The sequence below is a fragment of the Thalassophryne amazonica genome, chromosome 5 (genome assembly GCF_902500255.1).
Source record: "Thalassophryne amazonica chromosome 5, fThaAma1.1, whole genome shotgun sequence".
Classification (NCBI taxonomy): domain Eukaryota; kingdom Metazoa; phylum Chordata; class Actinopteri; order Batrachoidiformes; family Batrachoididae; genus Thalassophryne; species Thalassophryne amazonica.
The window spans coordinates 49657042-49674992 of record NC_047107.1 but is presented as its reverse complement, the minus strand read 5'-3'; the positions used below and the strand labels follow the sequence as shown (position 1 = coordinate 49674992).

At 40.1% G+C, this 17951-nt stretch overlaps 1 protein-coding gene across 2 annotated transcripts; it reads left to right on the top strand.

Annotated features, from left to right (window-relative positions):
* The first annotated feature begins 2662 nt into the window (after positions 1-2662).
* On the top strand, positions 2663-15788 carry LOC117510457 (protein limb expression 1 homolog). Of its 2 annotated transcripts, none has more exons than XM_034170169.1 (6): positions 2663-3733; positions 6454-6659; positions 9205-9351; positions 9457-9552; positions 13794-13871; positions 15121-15788. In XM_034170169.1, exons 1-6 carry the CDS (start codon positions 3658-3660, stop codon positions 15553-15555), a joined length of 1038 nt encoding a protein of 345 aa, XP_034026060.1. In that variant the 5' UTR covers positions 2663-3657; the 3' UTR covers positions 15556-15788. The 2 variants fall into 2 exon arrangements, with proteins under 2 accessions (XP_034026060.1, XP_034026061.1); XM_034170170.1 differs by having other exon boundaries at positions 2665-3733; positions 9205-9345.
* Positions 15789-17951: the final 2163 nt, after the last annotated feature.

The following is a 17951-nucleotide window of genomic DNA, read 5'->3' as shown; positions in this document are numbered from 1 at the left end:
AAATGTCAGGTGGCGCATCCAAATATTTATAAAAATCTGTATACATTCCTAATCTTTATTTTAAGATTAAATCTTTTGCAACTATTCCTTAGCATGTCTACGTACATAAGGTAACAGGTTATTATTTATCATTGTGTTCTTTTTCCAATAATTTACGATTTAGCATTCTGTATGTCAGGTTTTGAGCCAAGTTAACATTCAATTTTGCCTTTAAAGACAGAAAAATAAAACACAAATACACAAATCCAGATATTTAGTATAATAACTACATTCATCACATTAAAAAACCATTTAGTCACTTTAACATATAATTTTTGGGTTTAAATTGGTTGCACCACCTGACAAATATTGGTTGTACCACCTGACAACATTTGTTATAATATGAAATATGCTGAACAAAAAATAATTTATAATAGTAACATATGTTCTAGTCATAGGTCTCTATTTAAGCGTTCTTAAATAGAGATATTTGATGCATAGTTAATTGCATTCTCACATTGTTGGGAGAGTTAGGTTCAAGTTCTTTTGAGGGTTCATTTGACTTTGGTGTAAAATTCGATATTTCCTCAATGGCTCTTTTTCTGTCCCGGTGCTTTTTTTGATCTTCCTTCCACTGTTGCCTATTTTTTTCTGTTCTTGCTTAGAGAATTGGCCGATAGGGGGCTTCACAATTTTCCCTTCTCTCTTCTTCCTCTGACAGCAATAAAACACAAGACCTAATAAGCTGACAAATTTCCATTTAAGAATGTGGAAGTTGTAACATAATAATAAATGTAAAATGGACTATGTATAGATGCATTACCTCTCTTTTCTTTTTGCAAGATATGCTTCCCTTGCAGCCGGATCATTATTAATACGCGCCCTGTGTCGTGCCGACTTTTCTTTACTTGATAGTGGCATCTAAAATGTACAAATTATAATTTGAAATGTTTTAAAGTGTATAATATCTTTAAATTTAAAACTACAAAATATTTTATGGTTTCATGGATAATCTTAGAGCTTTGAATAGCATTATATAGTAACATTCCTTACAGTTGTGCCACCTGACTAGCTGGTTGCACCACCTGACTATTGCAGCTAATCTCAAATAAGCAGACTTCTGTTTGGATGCTAGCATTAGCTTCTGCCAATAGCATGAAGTTCAAACGGACCACTTTTTAAAAAATTAACAGTTTTATGATAAAATATTTCATGAGTTTTACATTGGTTGTACCACCTGACATGAAAAGTGTACCAGCATACATATGAGTTGAAAGTAGTTATTTTTATTACTATTTGACAGAGATCTACAAAAATTTTAGCTTAGTCCAAACAGTCACTTAGGGTCCTCTGGCTGATGGAATATCCTCTTTACAGCTGTTGTCTCTTCATTTCAAAATAAAAGTCATACGTTTATGGTTGCGCCACCCTGATATTTAGGAAATGTAAATTGTTGGACAAAACACACACAAAAACAATGCCATAGTGTTTCATGTTGACTTTATCATTGTCAAAATAACATTTTTATTAGTTTTCTTAGTCTGCTCTCTTGTTCGGACAGTTGCAACAACTGACATCTTGGAGGTTTGAGAGGCCAAAACAGAGAACAATATTACTATTTGAACTTAATGAAAAACTAATTAAAATAAATTGGTTTTATAGATTAAAGTGATAGATGTCATAAATAGATTTATTTATTAATTTTTTAAATAATGGACTTGGACACAAAAATATGCATGTCATGTCATTGACTCGGTATACTAAATACCAAGTAAAGCTTAAATAAAAAAAAAAAAATGGCTACTCAACTACCTGCCAAACTATAAGGATTTTGATGATGAACTTTATGTTAAGAACTGGTCTCTCAGTGATTTAAAGGATAAATACACTTTTGTGCACTCACCCAGTTTGTGAGTAAATAAGCATCTGAGGGTCCACTCACCTTTGACAGTTGCTTTATTTGTGTGTGTGTTTGTCGGGGTGTGTGTGGGAAGATTCAAAGAAACTCAATGGTACACTCATAGCATCAGTTAAAAAAAAATCTTGTAAATTGCAGAGAAATAACACAAGCAACCTATTTTATAATTACATATTGGTGAAGCAACGTTTGAGGCTATGTGATGAGCTAGCTGTATTACCCCATAACGTACCACGAATCCCATCACTTTTAAGTGTTATGAGTTTATTTTGATATTTTGGGTCTGTGTGCTGAATAAATCCACTCATTCATTCATATAATCAGTCGCTAAGGTCCTTTTGGCTTCTCCCTTATTTCACCTCAGCTCGGCACAGCAGACCTCAGATGGATCTGCATGTTTATTTGGCAAGTTGGCCTTCCTGATGCAACTACACATTATATGGAGAATGGGCAGAGGTGGCCTTGAACCAATAACCTTCTGCCCTGGAAACAAGTGCACTTTCTGTATAATGTAAGAACACTATAACTATACTGTGACTGAGGTTTGGAGTCAATTTGAGTAACATTACCACTGCTCCATTCACACCCATGTAGTTCCTTTTCTGCAACTTCTGAGAACAAAAAGATTTCTCTCCTAAAACAGATTTGTCAAACACAAGCAAATCACACAGTGCTTCACCTTTGTTCCTGACTCATAAGAAAGCAGTGTGTTGGGCTGGGGGGGGTGTATTGATCACAGTGTTGCCTTGTTTTGAATTGATACAGATCACCCTCAAACACTGATACCACACAAACAAAACACACTGTTTAACAACCTTCACTGTAATTTCTGCCTCATGAGTTCACTCTCTGTCATGATTGTGACTGTGGGTGTGGAGTTAAAGACACGATTTTATGAAAAGGTTTTATTTACGACAAACTGCAAATATCTGTTAGACTGGTAGTTTAAACATAACATCCAGGCCTTTTAGCAATCAAATAAATAGAGACTGGAAACAAGACCCCCCCCCCCCCCCCCCCCCATCTCTTGCTGAAACATCTTGACTTAAAAACTGAGGCAAACAATACAGAAGGGATGAAAAGGAAGAATTTGGGGGCTAAGAATGCTATTCTTAGATTTGAGTTCATTTATGCGCAGAAGCTTTCAGAATGCGGCTGAATTCAGACCTGAACAATGACCATTCATGTGGAGCTCAGACCTCAGGCTCAGTGGATTCAAATTAGTGTGTGAAGTCAAAACTATCCGACCCCCTCCGTCATCTCAGACCCTACCGGTCAGCACACGATGCCACATAACTCAGTATTCTGTGTGTGGAAAGCAACATGCTGGGTTTGTGATATAACTGGCGTTTTGCTGACCTCATGTTACGTGCTTGTGGCTCAATTCGGTAAGTTTCCTGCAGACCTGTAACTGTTCTGGGGACCGGGAGTAGCCAGCTACCCTGCACCGTGGGGAGGGGCGCAGCATTCCAGCTCACCACCTCTGTGTGTGTGGATGTGGATAAAGAGCGAGGGGCCCTCTGAGCTAATTGGCAGGGAGGGGGCCAAAGGTGGTCTGCTTCAAAAGAGAAACCCTGGCGAGATGTTCACACTGAAGAGGAGGGGAGAGTGGAGAAGCTTTCAGACTAGTGTGCTTCCACCATCCTAAAAGTTTAGAATTTTGATTTATTAATTTCTTTTAAACCCTTGTGCATCTTTGACAACTTTGATGAAGACGTGTGGAGCTGAACTGGACACACGTTTGAGGCAACTGAGCGAGGATGAATAAAGGAACATTTGAGGACAGCGTCATGTTGTACCTGTCACACATAGAGACAAACTCCAGCTCCAGTGACTGTGAGTAACCTTAAACTTGCACAACCCCAGAACATTACATATCATTCACTATCATCATCATCATATTATTATTATCTTCAGAAGAATTCAGATGCTTCATGTAAGCAGTTATTTCGTTGTGGCGCTGTTGTATTTTGTGTAGTGTCAGATTGTCCGTCAAAGCTGAGCTGCAGTCAAACATGCATGTTACAGTGAAGGACATGGGAAATCTTTTAAAACCCTTTGGGGTCAGAAAAAATCCAAAGGGTTACAGAATGCTGATTTGCACAATTTTAGAAGTTGCTGAGCTGGTTTCCTTAATTCTACTTAAACTGTCTGGGAAAGCTGTTTTCATGTCTGGCATGCACTGTTACAAACTTGAGTAAAACTTTCAAACTCAATAATTTATTCCATATAAGGTATGTAACAATAACAGAAGACGGATTTATTTCAGATTTTAGTCACCAGTATCAGCTTTTCAGTAGTAGTTTACATAGACCAGATGAAGTTGTATTAGTGTGCTGCAATGGTATTAACTGGTATGAACATCAAAGGAACCAGTCAAACAACTGGAAATCTTGTATCTGTCCATCAAAAGTATGCCTTGTACCAGATAAGACAAACCCGGAGTGGATCATTCCAAAGTCACCAAAACACTTTTTTTTAAGCTCTGTTACTGCAAAGTTTCTAGCTGCTCTAATGCAATGGATCCAGATGTTGTGACTGAGGTTGATGAATGAACAATCACAGCACTTCAAGAAGTGTTTTGCTGACTTTGGAAGCATCCTGCTCTGGGTTTTGTCATATCTGGATTGAGCTGTACTTTTTGCTTAAGCCATATCTGCATAATTACAATATCTTTAGGATTCTCACGTGCTATTTGAACACCTCCTGAATTTGACACTTATCTCATACATGTTTGTTCCAAATTCTAGGCGTTATGGTAAAATAGGTGTTCTTTTCAATAATGGTGATACTTAAGTAGTTTAATTATGATTACATCATTATCTTATTATCCAAAAGGGCACCTAGTTTCAGTTTCTAGTATTTCTAACAACACTACAGGTGAATTTGGATAGCATTTGTCCTTCTTTTGATGACACATGATAAAAGATTTCCAGTTGATTGACTGGTTCCGTTGACGTTCATACCTAATTAACGTAAATGTGCATATTTTGGGCCCTTCCACCCCTTCTATTGTTCTCTATTTTAATCCGTTATACCTGAGGTATATCAGAGGAGAATCCCACATGAAACGTTTTTGCAAATAGTGGTGGGTTGGAGCCTTAAACTGAATAACTTGACCAGACTATATACAACAAGAGCTTCTTCATTTTTTACACACACTCACTCATCTTAAACTACTTACTCCAATTAAGGGTTGCTGGGGGCTGGAGCCTATCCAAGCAGTCATAGGGCATGAGGCAGGGTATACCCTGGACAGAACTCCAGCTTTTTATTTTGAATAAATTTTCAAAAAAAAAAAAACAAACAAAAACAAAACAAAACCTTTTCATTATGGGGTTGTTGTGAGTAGAATTTTGAGGGGAAAAAAATGAATTTACTCCATTTTGGAATAAGGATGTAACATAACAAATGCAGAAAAAGTTAAATGCTGTGAATACTTTCGGGGTGCACTGTACCTCCCTAAAGAAATCTTCAGAAATTGACTGAATTACTTTTAAAAGGTTTTGAATGACTGCCATTATTATAGATTATTTGGGAGGCCTTTGTCTCTATTTAAGGGCCCACCTGTAGAACTAATGCTATCTTGTATAAAAGCATAAAAAAAAACTAAAGAATTGTGCTAAGGCTTCCAGAGTGCAGTTTGGGATCTTCACAGGTCCAGTTCCTCCTTAAGAGCAGTCTCAACAAGATTCACGGTACCATGAACAACTCTACAGTTTATTATACAGTATTAAACAAGCTTAGTATCATAAATACATAATATCATTGAGGAAAGGGACTCAAATTTTTGTCCAAAAGGTCCACCAGAATCTCAGGATCACAAAGAACTGATAAAATTGTTGGAGGTATTAGAAATAAATTGTCTGCTTTTGAGAGAACTCTGACCAAGGGTGACATTATTCATCCAAAATTACATAAAAAAAAAGAAGTTCTGCCTTTGTCCTGTTATCAACTATAAACTTTTGTCTAAATTAATGTAGATTTTAGAGGCACCGCGTACTTCGTCAACATTCTTTCAGGTCTTGCGATGGAGTTCTCTTTAACAGTTGGATGATATCACATTTCTGTCCATTGCCTGTGATTAACATAATCTGTGAATAATGAATAAAACTGAAATAAATCTATATTGTAGTTATTATTTTTAATAGTAATTAAAGGAAATAAATTAGACATAAATACACACGTATGGTTGATAAAATGGAACATCAGACGTAGTAGAAAATCAAGTTTGAACATTTTTAACCATGGTATATGTAAACATTTTTCAACAGCTATACATGAAAATATCATAGAACCACAACTCCTTTGGCTACAGAGTCCAAGGCCTAGATGTAAAGTTACTCATTGAACAGGCTGTGTTTTGGCCAATACCAGATCAGCTGTGCTGGGGTGACACTGAGACTATGGGTATTTAATGCATTTGCCACACAGATGGCTGACCTTCATGAGTTGTCCATGTTTGGTATGGATGTTGGGGTTTGGTGAAACACAATCTAACCTGAATGCTTTTGTATTTTATGGTCTTCACATGTCCTTGCACTGTGTGTGCACAGTGAGTGTGGTGGCCATGCTCCATAACTTCTGGGAACAGAAGCAGACAAGTCAATTAAATGGTTCCTCCAGTGAATCTGATGGTTCTGTTGGGAGTCCAGGTGGCCAGACGGAAAGCTTGCTGCTGTATGAGTCTGCTCCTTCCTCCGGTCCCCCATTTGTGTGCTATGTCACCCTGCCTGGAGGAAGTTGCTTTGGTAACTATAAGGTAAGTAAATACATTTGCATGCACACATGTAAACATTTGTATGTGTGACGGAGGCCACCAGGAGTCGCTGTGCATATGGTGGTCAATAGGCTTCACTCCCCTGACAGCTAAAGGATTCTCTGGCCACGTAGGCCAGAGCTCCAGTTTTTTGGCTGACTGGTCAGAGAGTGTGCCTCCCACGCCAGAGATCGTGAGTCCGTGTTCCGAGGGGAGCCAGTGGGAGGAGTCAACACAGAAACACAATGCAGACAAAAGAGAATACAAGCCGTTACATATGCACAGATGTGGATATTGAGACATGGAAATTTGCCTGATGGATGCAGTTGGCTGCATTACAAAATTCCCATCCACAGTTAATTCTTCAGTGTAACAGTTAATTATCTGGTGTTAATTTGTGGTTAAAGGTTCAGGGGCCTCATGTACAAAGTGTGCGTATGCACAAAAATGTGGCGTACGTCCGTCTCCACGCTAGATGTATCAAAAGTGAAATGACTGTGGAAATGTACGGTGCATCACGCAAAAATCCTGGCTGGCGTACGCACGCTTCTACAGCTATTGTTCCTCTGCCAATTTGTAGAAGTGATGCTGGGAACAGTTAATAGTGTGAAAACATGAAGTCATCAGAGTGATGTGCACACCAGAGACACACTGATGAACACACCCACGTGTTTGCAGTTATAGGGGTGGTTATAAAAGCATGCGCAAAGTGATACATAAAATGGCACTAACAATGGCTGTGTTAGCGTTGTTAGAGGACCTTGCAAATGGTGCAATCTGATGTAGAGTGTATTCAGGGAAGGCGAGGCTTTCCTGTCGGTTACAATAATTGGCTTACAAGCCGATGTCCATTACCAAGGCCACTGTTACTGGAGCTGCGCGCATAACTGTGGCCGGCCCAGAGCTCAATATAGCGAGGAGCCAGGGTTTTTCTGTGCCCACACAGGTGCTGACCACACTGGGCCTCCTGGCAACGGGCATTCCGGCCTGAGCTGGCCGATCAGTCAGGAGTGTGCCAGTCAACCTTGAGCTGAGCTATGCCAGCTGTATGGTACCTGAATGTCATCCAGGTACATCATATTCCAACATACAAGCTCAATTTGCAGCAAGAGCCGGATTCCCTAATGTAATCAGTGCTACTGACTGCACAAATGAAGGCACCATCACATGATGAATTTGTTTTTGTTAATAGGAAGCATTTTCATTCCATCAATGTTCAAATTATATGTGATGCCCAAATGCATTGGGTTGGGTTGGGAACAGGCTAGAGGCTGGCAGGGTGCACAATGGGTGGCTGCTTTATTTGTTTAACTGTCCCGAATGGAAATCAGTGTGGGCACATTTGGGCATGTGTGCATTCAAATATGAGCCTGTGAGTCCGGCCCCGCTGGTGAAACTTCGCCAGTGAAACTTCACAGCTATGTGTATTGTGAGCAGCCTGTTGTATTACCAGTATGATGACAACATTTATGAATTCAGCATGGGGTGATCCATGTCACCTTCATGGAATTCCACCACTCCGGTGAGAGTTGTGTCGCCCACTATCATGGTCACTTTTTTGTTGAAGGGGTGAATTCCGCCACTTCGTCCCCTCCTTTGAAATAATCCGTCTGACAATCTTTTTTTTCGAATTTCAGTGTCTGCGCACTGGTCTGAGCCTCAGTGTTTATATAACTTCACACACACCCATGCACTCATTTTCATTTTGTTTCATATTGTGGCAAGCTGTGTGGGACAAGGAAGACCAAGCCACAGCTTTCGTCTTTTCTGCACTCTGCCTCTACAAGTGCTTTCATTTTTACACACGACAACACAGAGACAATGGCAGACGTCATCAAACACACAACACTTCACACTTATGGTACTGTCAACATGTCCCAACCAAACTATTTAAATAAATTTGCATATTCAGATAAAGGCATGGACAGGGAGGAGTTTGGTACATCTGCATGTGCACTCAAGTCCACATTCAGTGGGATGTACAAACAGAACATGCTTGGATCCATGCATACGCACACTTTGATACATCTGGATATTTTTGTGCATATGGCAATTTCTGGGTTTTGGAGTATGCCATGTTTCAGTAGGAAATCCACACAAATCTTTGTACATGGGGCACCTGGTGTTTTAAGGAATGTTTTCAGTATTTTACAGTTCATTGACATACATCAACTGACAGACATATTTAATTGGAATGCATATTTGCAAACATGACAGTTGTCAGAATTCAGTGGGAAAATTTGGAGTGTGTTAAGAATTCTGTGTACTATCTAATTAGGACTTAATTGTATGCTGTAGATGCACTTTAGCCCATGATATTCTTTAATTATTCTAGTCGCTGCTTTGTTGAATGTTTAAAATATACTTATTTGTGGCACTAACGCATATAATGTGCTGCCTTATTTCACCTGAAATAGAAGTAAAACAGACAATAGGTAATAAAGATGTCGATCAGCTTGAGTTTTTACAACCGATCCTGTTAATTCAGTCCTCTGATCCCCTGGTGGGCCTTTTTACCTTTGTGACTATGAGTTGATGTTCCCCTCAGGTGTGTGATACTCAGGCAGAGGCCCGCAGGGATGCAGCTCGTGTCGCTCTGATTAACTCTCTTATGAATGAGCTCCCTCGTCGACGTATCAGCCATCAGTTTATCGCTCAGAGCCTCCAGCAGGCAGCCACCGACAGCGCTGTGAGTGTGAGCAATGCGAGCACACTGTCAAACCACTTTTTATGGTCCAGACTAAACAAATGACCGTTTTGTCTCAGCATGAATATTGATTGTACTGTTGCCTCTGTAAAGGTCTCTATAGAGGATGCATCTGATCCAAGTACCAGTATAGGAATCTACAGTTTGCTGCTCCACTCCTTCATTGGAAAGACCATGTTACAGTTCCAGGTACAACATATACTTTTTGCAACTCTTGTCTTAAATTATGTGGCGTCATGTGTTGAAGATACTTCAAATCTCGCATTATTAGAACTTATAAAAACAAAATGAACTAAAAGACAATGAAACATGTGTAATTCACATTCGACACAGATAAATGCATATGTTAAATACACAGACACACATATATATACACATACATCCACGCCCTCAATCACCCCAACACAGCTGATGAGGCCTGGTATTTGCCGAAACATATCCTTCTCATTTAGTGTCTCCACAACATCTCAGGCTTGAAGGCTGTTCAAAGATTGAGTTGTAGTTCTATGATATTCTCATACAAATACTTTGTTTGTGACTCATTAATACCATAATGCATTATACGGCTCTGTATGCATTCATCACACACCCATTTCATGTTTTAAACCAAGCTGTTGTATAAATTTATACAGATTTTTCTTATTCATTTGAATCTGTCATAATATAAACATATCACTGTATTTTCATATTCATTTTATGATCCACTAAATAATGTGTATATTTGTGAAGGTGGAGATTAAGGATCAGTTTTGCTGGTGAAATAAGCATGTATGACCTTGTGTTTCACTTTCTCCTTACATCTTTGACACATATGCATGCAAAATAATGTGTTGTGGTTCAATGAGACCATAATATACAGCTCTGTGTGACCTTGACATTTGAACAGTTTTGTCTGAAATACATGTACAACCACTTTATATTTGACCAACACGCCACCCTTCCACCATGTTTAATTCTTACTGGCTTCAAATTGTTTGAATTACACAGTTATGACCTTGATTTTGACCTTGGAATCATCCAAGGTCAAAGGTCATGTGACCATTAGAAATATTAATGTTGAATAGGAACTCCTCTCAAGTAGGTATTATATTGGCCATTTGGTATTGGTGTACATCAATGGATTACATAGCCTGGAGCGGATAAGAATCTACGACGTCCTGTAGAAGGGACGCCAGTTTGACACAGGTTACTTCCCCAGCAAAGGCCAATACCCATTTACAGTTGGGTGGACTGACACAATGCAGATGAAGTGTCTTATCCAAAAACCAAATCAGGTTGCATGACCGGGAATCAAACCCAGGTTTACATATTGGTAACCTAACTCCTTCTCTGACTGAGTTACCTGCTTTACATTCTAACTCTTAATCAAGCCAGCAAGTTTGGTCCAAATCAGATCCAGACTCTTTGGGTCCATCATACACGCAGCACAAACCCCAACACAAGTGCCATTGCTAATTTCCACCTGACACATTTGTCTTTTCATGCCCAGTGATCATACCCTTTAAATGACAATACCATTCACACATTAATAGTAGGTCCTGACTGATCTTGTCCACATGTTGGGAGAGTTAAACAATAAAAGAATTTAGAGCTATTCTGTGCCTCAAGAGCAAATGCTTACAGCTTCAATCAACCACACATACTCAGAATATTAGTTTTTGTGAATCAGAAATCTGTGAATAACCAGCACTTGTTGTAAATAATAATATTCACCTTGATGCATGTTTTACCCTCCACGACAAGTTAGTGTTAATTCATTCTTTTAGGAGCCACTAATCCTTTCACTCGCATATGCTCCAATCCCACAACTGTTTGCACTTGACACACTCCAGTAGAAAAGGAAAGACAGGTGCCGCTCTGATTGGTTGATGTCATGTTCAGACTACAAACACTAATGAACATGGTAAACTCAACCCTTCTATGCACAGCGCCAGATTTACACAGCTATTTCCGACTGCTTAACAAGCAAAGTATGCTGGGAGATGCCCCATGGCCACTCAAAAACAAAAATTGCACAATGGTTCACCCTTCATTGTTGTGATTATGCCCGTAGTCTCTTTTCCTGCTCCTTTCTTAGACCCCGTGGTGTGGAATGAAGCACCCAATAAGTCTATGTTTGTATAGATGAGCATAACATTGCAGACGGAGGATTATTAGCAGAAGGAAGTGGCTTCATTATCACTCCAGCTAAAGTATGTTTCATAAAAATGAAGAGTCCACTACCTGCTCGACTCATCACACTGTGCACACATTGGACCAGCAACATACTCTGTAGGTACATACAAGGCACATTCCTAAACAACCGCAGGACAGATGCACATTGCAGAACAAACCAGCAGGTATAATGTGAATTTAATCCCTAGGTGACACGCGTACCACATAGATTGTCTGTGTTTAACTCAAACATATCAACATATACCAGCTGTTCACACAGAGCGTTCTATGCCAGGGTGAAACTAGGCTGTTCTTTCAAATTAATCATCCAGAGTTTTTTGCTAAAGCTTATAGTTAGGGCTGGATCAGGTGACCCTGAACCATCCCTTAGTTATGCTGCTATAGACTTAGACTGCTGGGGGGTTCCCATGATGCACTGAGTGTTTCTTTCTCTTTTTGCTCCGTATGCACCACTCTGCATTTAATCATTAGTGATTGATCTCTGCTCCCCTCCACAGCATGTCTTTTTCCTGGTTCTCTCCCTCAGCCCCAACCAGTCCCAGCAGAAGACTGCCCCTCCCTGAGCCTGGTTCTGCTGGAGGTTTCTTCCTGTTAAAAGGGAGTTTTTCCTTCCCACTGTCGCCAAGTGCTTGCTCACAGGGGGTCGTTTTGACCATTGGGGTTTTTACGTAATTATTGTATGGCCTTGCCTTACAATATAAAGCGCCTTGGGGCAACTGTTTGTTGTGATTTGGCGCTATATAAATAAAATTGATTGATTGAGTATACGAGGTCTGTGATGAAAAAAGCGGTCCTTTTTATTTTTTTCAAAAAATAAATGGATTTGATTCATATGTTTTTACGTCAGACATGCTTGAACCCTCGTGCACATGCGTGAGTTTTTTCACGCGTGTCGGTGATGTCATTCGCCTGTGGGCAGGCCTTGAGTGAGGAGTGCTCCACCCCGCCCGTCGGAATCTCTTTGTCTGAATAGCCGCTGCGGACGGCGCGCGTTGCTTTATCAACATTTTTTCTGGACCTGTGAGGAATATCCGAGTGGACACTATTTGAGAAATTAAGCTGGTTTTCGGTGAAAAGTTTAACGGCTGATGAGAGATTATGGGGTGTTTCTGTCGGTGTAAGGACTTCCCACGGAGCGGGACGTCGCGCAGTGTTTCCAGGTGCCGTCGTCGGCCTGTTTCAACCTGAAAACATCCTAATTTAAGGCTTAATTCACCCAGGATGTCGTGAGAGAACAGAGAAGATTCAGAAGAGGCCGGCATGAGGACTTTATGCGGACATTCCACTGTTTAAGGACATTTTTTAATGAAAGACGTGCGCGCAAATTCGCCGAGTCATTTCCGTGACGACTTGGCAAATCTGTGTGCGCCGCGACAGGAAAAACACCTCCGTGTTGAAAACCATTTGTAAAATTCAGGTGGCTTTTGATGGCTTTCAACAAGTGAGTAACTGAGAAATTGTTTAACAGCTTGGGCATGTTCCAACTTGCCTGTTAAGGTTTCCAACGGAGGTGTTTTTCCTGTCGCGACCCCCCGCGGTCGGGTCTGGCCCGACATGCGACTCTGCCCGCACGTTCTTTCATTACAAATTGTCCGTTAACAATGGAATGTCCGAATAAACTCCTCATGCCGACTTCTTCTGAAAGTTCTCTGTTCTCTGACGACTTCCTGGGTCAACAGAGCCTGAAATGTGGAAGTTTTCAACTTGAAACGGCGAGATGCTGCCGCCTCGAAGCGCAGATCGCCGTCAGGCACCGTGGGCCGTCCTTACGGCGAGACTACCAGACCAAAATCTCTCATCAGCCGTTAAAATGTTTACCGAAAACCAGCTGAATTTATCGAATGGTGTCCACTCAGTTGTGCCTTACAGTTTTGAAAAAATTTTGATCAAACAAAGCAGCAGTCTCTGAGCCATTCCTAAACAATGAAAAAACGACGAGAGGGTGGGCCACTCCTCACTCAAAGACTGCCCACAGGCGAATGACGTAACCGACAGGCGTGAAAAAACTCTCGCATGCCCACGAGGGTTCAAGCATGTCTGATGTAATCACACGTGATTCAAATCCACATGGTTTTTGAAAAAAATAATAAGGTCCGTTACTTTTATCACAGACCTCGTATTTAGCTTAAAGAATCATGTACATACTATTTAATCTTTTTCCTATAAGCTCACAGAGCGCTGAGTGTTTGGATTTATTATCCACAAATCATTACAGTAAAGAGCTCAGCAAACGTTCTCATTGTGTCTCTGTGTAGGAGATGATGACAGTTTTCCAGTTGTTGCATTGGAACGGGACGCTGAAAGCTCTGAGGGGAAGGCAGTGCTCTCGACAGGTACACTTCTTTTCTATGATATTTCAAATTTATTTAGCTTCCCTCACAAAAATAACTTCGCTGTCAGTGCACATTAACCCCGAAAATAAAGTGAGGTCTAAGTGCATGCTGGGGTTATATATTGTGAATATACTATTTGTACAATATTGTTCACTAGTTGTAGGCTATTAAAAGGCTCATTTGTGCAAAATATATATACAGACGATATGATGTTCAGCAATTTCTTGGGGATACCACAAATTCTGTGGAGTGTTCTGGCTTCTACACTGTGCAATGCTTGTATGGAATAGGGGTTGGATAGGGTTGTGGAAACTAGTGTTTTAGGTGAGGAAAGATTTACTGACCTTAACTTCATAGATGATGCCATGATCTTTGTGAAATCAATGGTTACTGTGATTGCAGCGCTGGAGAAGCTGAGGGAGGAATCAGCGTGTCTGGGTTTACAACTATCCTGCATCAAGGCTAAGATCCAGGCCTTCAGTGACTTCCTGGACTCTGCCATCAGAAGCGAATCTGTATGCAATGAAAGTGTTGATCTTGTGGAGACATTTACTTATCTCGGCAGTGACATTCATGACTTTAGGTCTTCTGCCTTTGAGATTGAGAGATGTCCGGGAAGAGCTTATGGACTGGTGAAGTTGCTGGAGAGAGGTGTTCAGTAATGCTGATATCTTTGCAGGAGAATGAAGGTCCAAGTCTTTAGTGTCTTGGTCTGTCTTGCCTTACTACCATTGTGACACTTGGATGCTAACCAATGACGTTTGACAACAACTGCATGTCTGTGATGCAAGGTCTCTTTGGAGGATCCTTGGGTACTGCTGGAATGGCTCTGTGTCAAATGAGCAGTCACTCTGTGAGACTAAGATGAGGAGTATCACTTGCATTGTGATGGAGCGTTAGCTTTGACAGTTTCTCTGTGCATGATCCAGCACGTAGTTGCCTTAACATTGAAGACCTCAGTGAATGAAGAAGGCAAAGCGGCCATCCATGTTTCACTTGGCTGAGGTGGGATGGATCAGTTGTCTGCCTTGGTGGTTACCATCCAGGACCCAAGGCGGCTCTGTAGTATCATGGATGTGGCCAAGACATATTCAGTGACTCAGAAATATTCATGTATCCATCCTCTGACTTGTCTAATGAACACTGCACTAATTTGAGTGCTATTCAGATTTTTTTTTGCCAAGCATATACAGCAACTTTAACAAGCTGCATCAATGTGTTTTCCGATTTTTTTTCCTCCGGCACCTAGAGCGTGATTGCATACTATACTCAACGGGGACTGGACGAGTACTTCCGCAGCAGTATGGCTCTGGATTGGCTGGGACGGGAGCAAAGGTCGGCAGGCCGACTGGCTGAAGAGCTGCAGGTGGTGCAGAGGGAGCTGGTGTTGGCCAGGCGTCAAGGCATAGAGCTGCGCTTCTACAAGGAAAAGAAAGAGATCCTCACTTTGGCTCTGAGTCAGGCATACATACATCACACACCTGAGAGCCTCAGTGGGTCGCAAAGTCACACATACATGCAAGAACTGCCTTTACAAGAATTACACAACCAGGACACAGAGTCTGAGATAAATCCTTCATCAACTCTCCATAAAAACACAAAGCAAACAGCTGGTCAAACCTCTGGCAAACACGCACTCTCTAACAGTCCCTCAGCACAATCATGTGACTTTGACTCACCTTAAATACACTGAAATGTGACAGTAAATGAGTCCCACGGGTGCTGCGAGCATTTCTTCATGTGTTAGAGATCATCATACTTTCTGTTATCTATCTCAGTTCTATAAATTAATATTTGTGTATGATGATAATACAGTAATGTGTTTGATGTTCCAACAACAACTTGTGTTTGACATCGAACATATGCATTTAGATTTTCAATTTTCATCTCAAAAATACAGCATTCAAATAATTAAGTCAAAAATTCTGAACTTATTTTGGGCGCACCCACAAGTACCATATATAGAAATCGAACCCAGGTCTACATATTCTTTTACTCAGGTACAGTTGTGCTCAAAGGTTTACATACACTTGCAGAATTTTTTATTGTTTGGCCATTTTAAGAGAATATGAATGATAGCACAAAACTTTTTTTTCACACATGGTTAGTTGTTGTGTGAAGCCGTTTATTGTCAAATAACTGTGTTTACTCCTTTTAAATCATAACAACACAAACTAACCATGAATGGGGAAAAACGTTTTTGTGTTGTCATTCATATTCTCTGAAAAATGGCCAAAAAAAAAAAAAAATCTGCCAAGGGATGTAAACCTTTGAGCACAACTGTGTCTGTAGTGAATCAGGTAACTTAAATAGACTCTCACATCATGGTATAAGCACCAGATTTGCTTAAAAAATACTTCTTAGACATTCTTAGGAAAAAGCCCAAACAAGCCGACAGGCCACTCAAATTTTCAAGATTTAAAAAAAATTCAAATTAAAAAATATGAAACTTGGCTGCTGTTATGGTATGCTGAATTGCACAGACTCCCACCACATGGACCAGTTTCAATGACTTGGGCACAAAAGCAGCTTATTGTCTACAAAGAAGTAAGTCCTATACAGTCTCTGAGGCCCATCGGGCTGGTCCTTATGGTGTGTTCCTGTTGTTCTGGGAGGTCAGAATTTCCCAGTTATGCCCTCCAGGAATGCCCCGTGAAGTCTGAATTCCAGCTCAAGAACTTGTTCACAATCCAAGACGGCTGCTCCAAACATCAACAGTGGTGACAGTTGTAGTTTGGTTTTTATGCACTTCTGTCTTTTTTGTGTCCAGTTAAAAAAAATACATGGGATTGTCCTAATGCTGTTTGTAGACAATGTTGCTGTGGTATTTTCCTGCATGACATACCATGTAATGTGTTGTTTATTAAATGGTGCCATTAATATTGGCTAACCCAGGAGAAGTTGCTAATAGCAATGACTGGCTACAAACCGAGCAGTAAATTAAAACACTAATATAACTTCTGCACCAAGTGTCCCCTTCCATGAGGTCTCTTTGGTGGAGCAAATGTTTTTGTTGCAGACTATACTCCAAAATCATGGAGGTGTCCCGCTTATTTTCCAGCTCACTGTGTGGAAACTGGAATGCATTTACCCCGGGTGTGATGTCAATCCCAGTGACAATTTACATCTTCAGAGGAAAACAGAGCACAATCCACATACAATATATCATAGCATGAAGCAGGTGAACATCTTCACATCTCCATGAATAGGCTTTTGCGGTGCTAAATTTGGATTCTACATTGTTAAAAAAAAGTATGATTTGTTGCTGGAATCATCACCATTGGGAAAGTTTGTATTTGTCACTGAATGAAGAATTTCCAAGCATGATCACTGTTTAAAAATGGCTACCCTTATGAACATTAGAGCGGCTTAGGTATTTTCAAAAGATTGTGTTTATTTTATAGGTTTTTTTAATTGTTTGTTTGTTTGTTTTGTTGTTTTTTTTTGTTGTTTTGATTTTTTGCAAATTTGGTCCATTTGAAAGGTTCCTCTGAAAAACTTATTTGTCATGATACTGCTCTGCTTCTTAAAAAAAGACATGAAATTTCAGCCACAGTTTCCAAGAAGGTACAGTAGTGTTCAGAATAATAGTAGTGCTATGTGACTAAAAAGAATAATCCAGGTTTTGAGTATATTTCTTATTGTTACATGGGAAACAAGGTACCAGTAGATTCAGTAGATTCTCACAAATCCAACAAGACCAAGCATTCATGATATGCACACTCTTAAGGCTATGAAATTGGGCTATTAGTAAAAAAAAAAGTAGAAAAGGGGGTGTTCACAATAATAGTAGCTTCTGCTGTTGACACTACAAACTCAAAACTGTTATGTTCAAACTGCTTTTTTTTTAGCAATCCTGTGAATGACTAAACTAGTATTTAGTTGTATAACCACAGTTTTTCAAGATTTCTTCACATCTGCGAGGCATTAATTTTGTTGGTTTGGAACCAAGATTTTGCTTGTTTACTAGTGTGCTTGGGGTCATTGTCTTGTTGAAACACCGATTTCAAGGGCATGTCCTCTTCAGCATAAGGCAACATGACCTCTTAAAGTATTTTGACATATCCAAACTGTTCCATG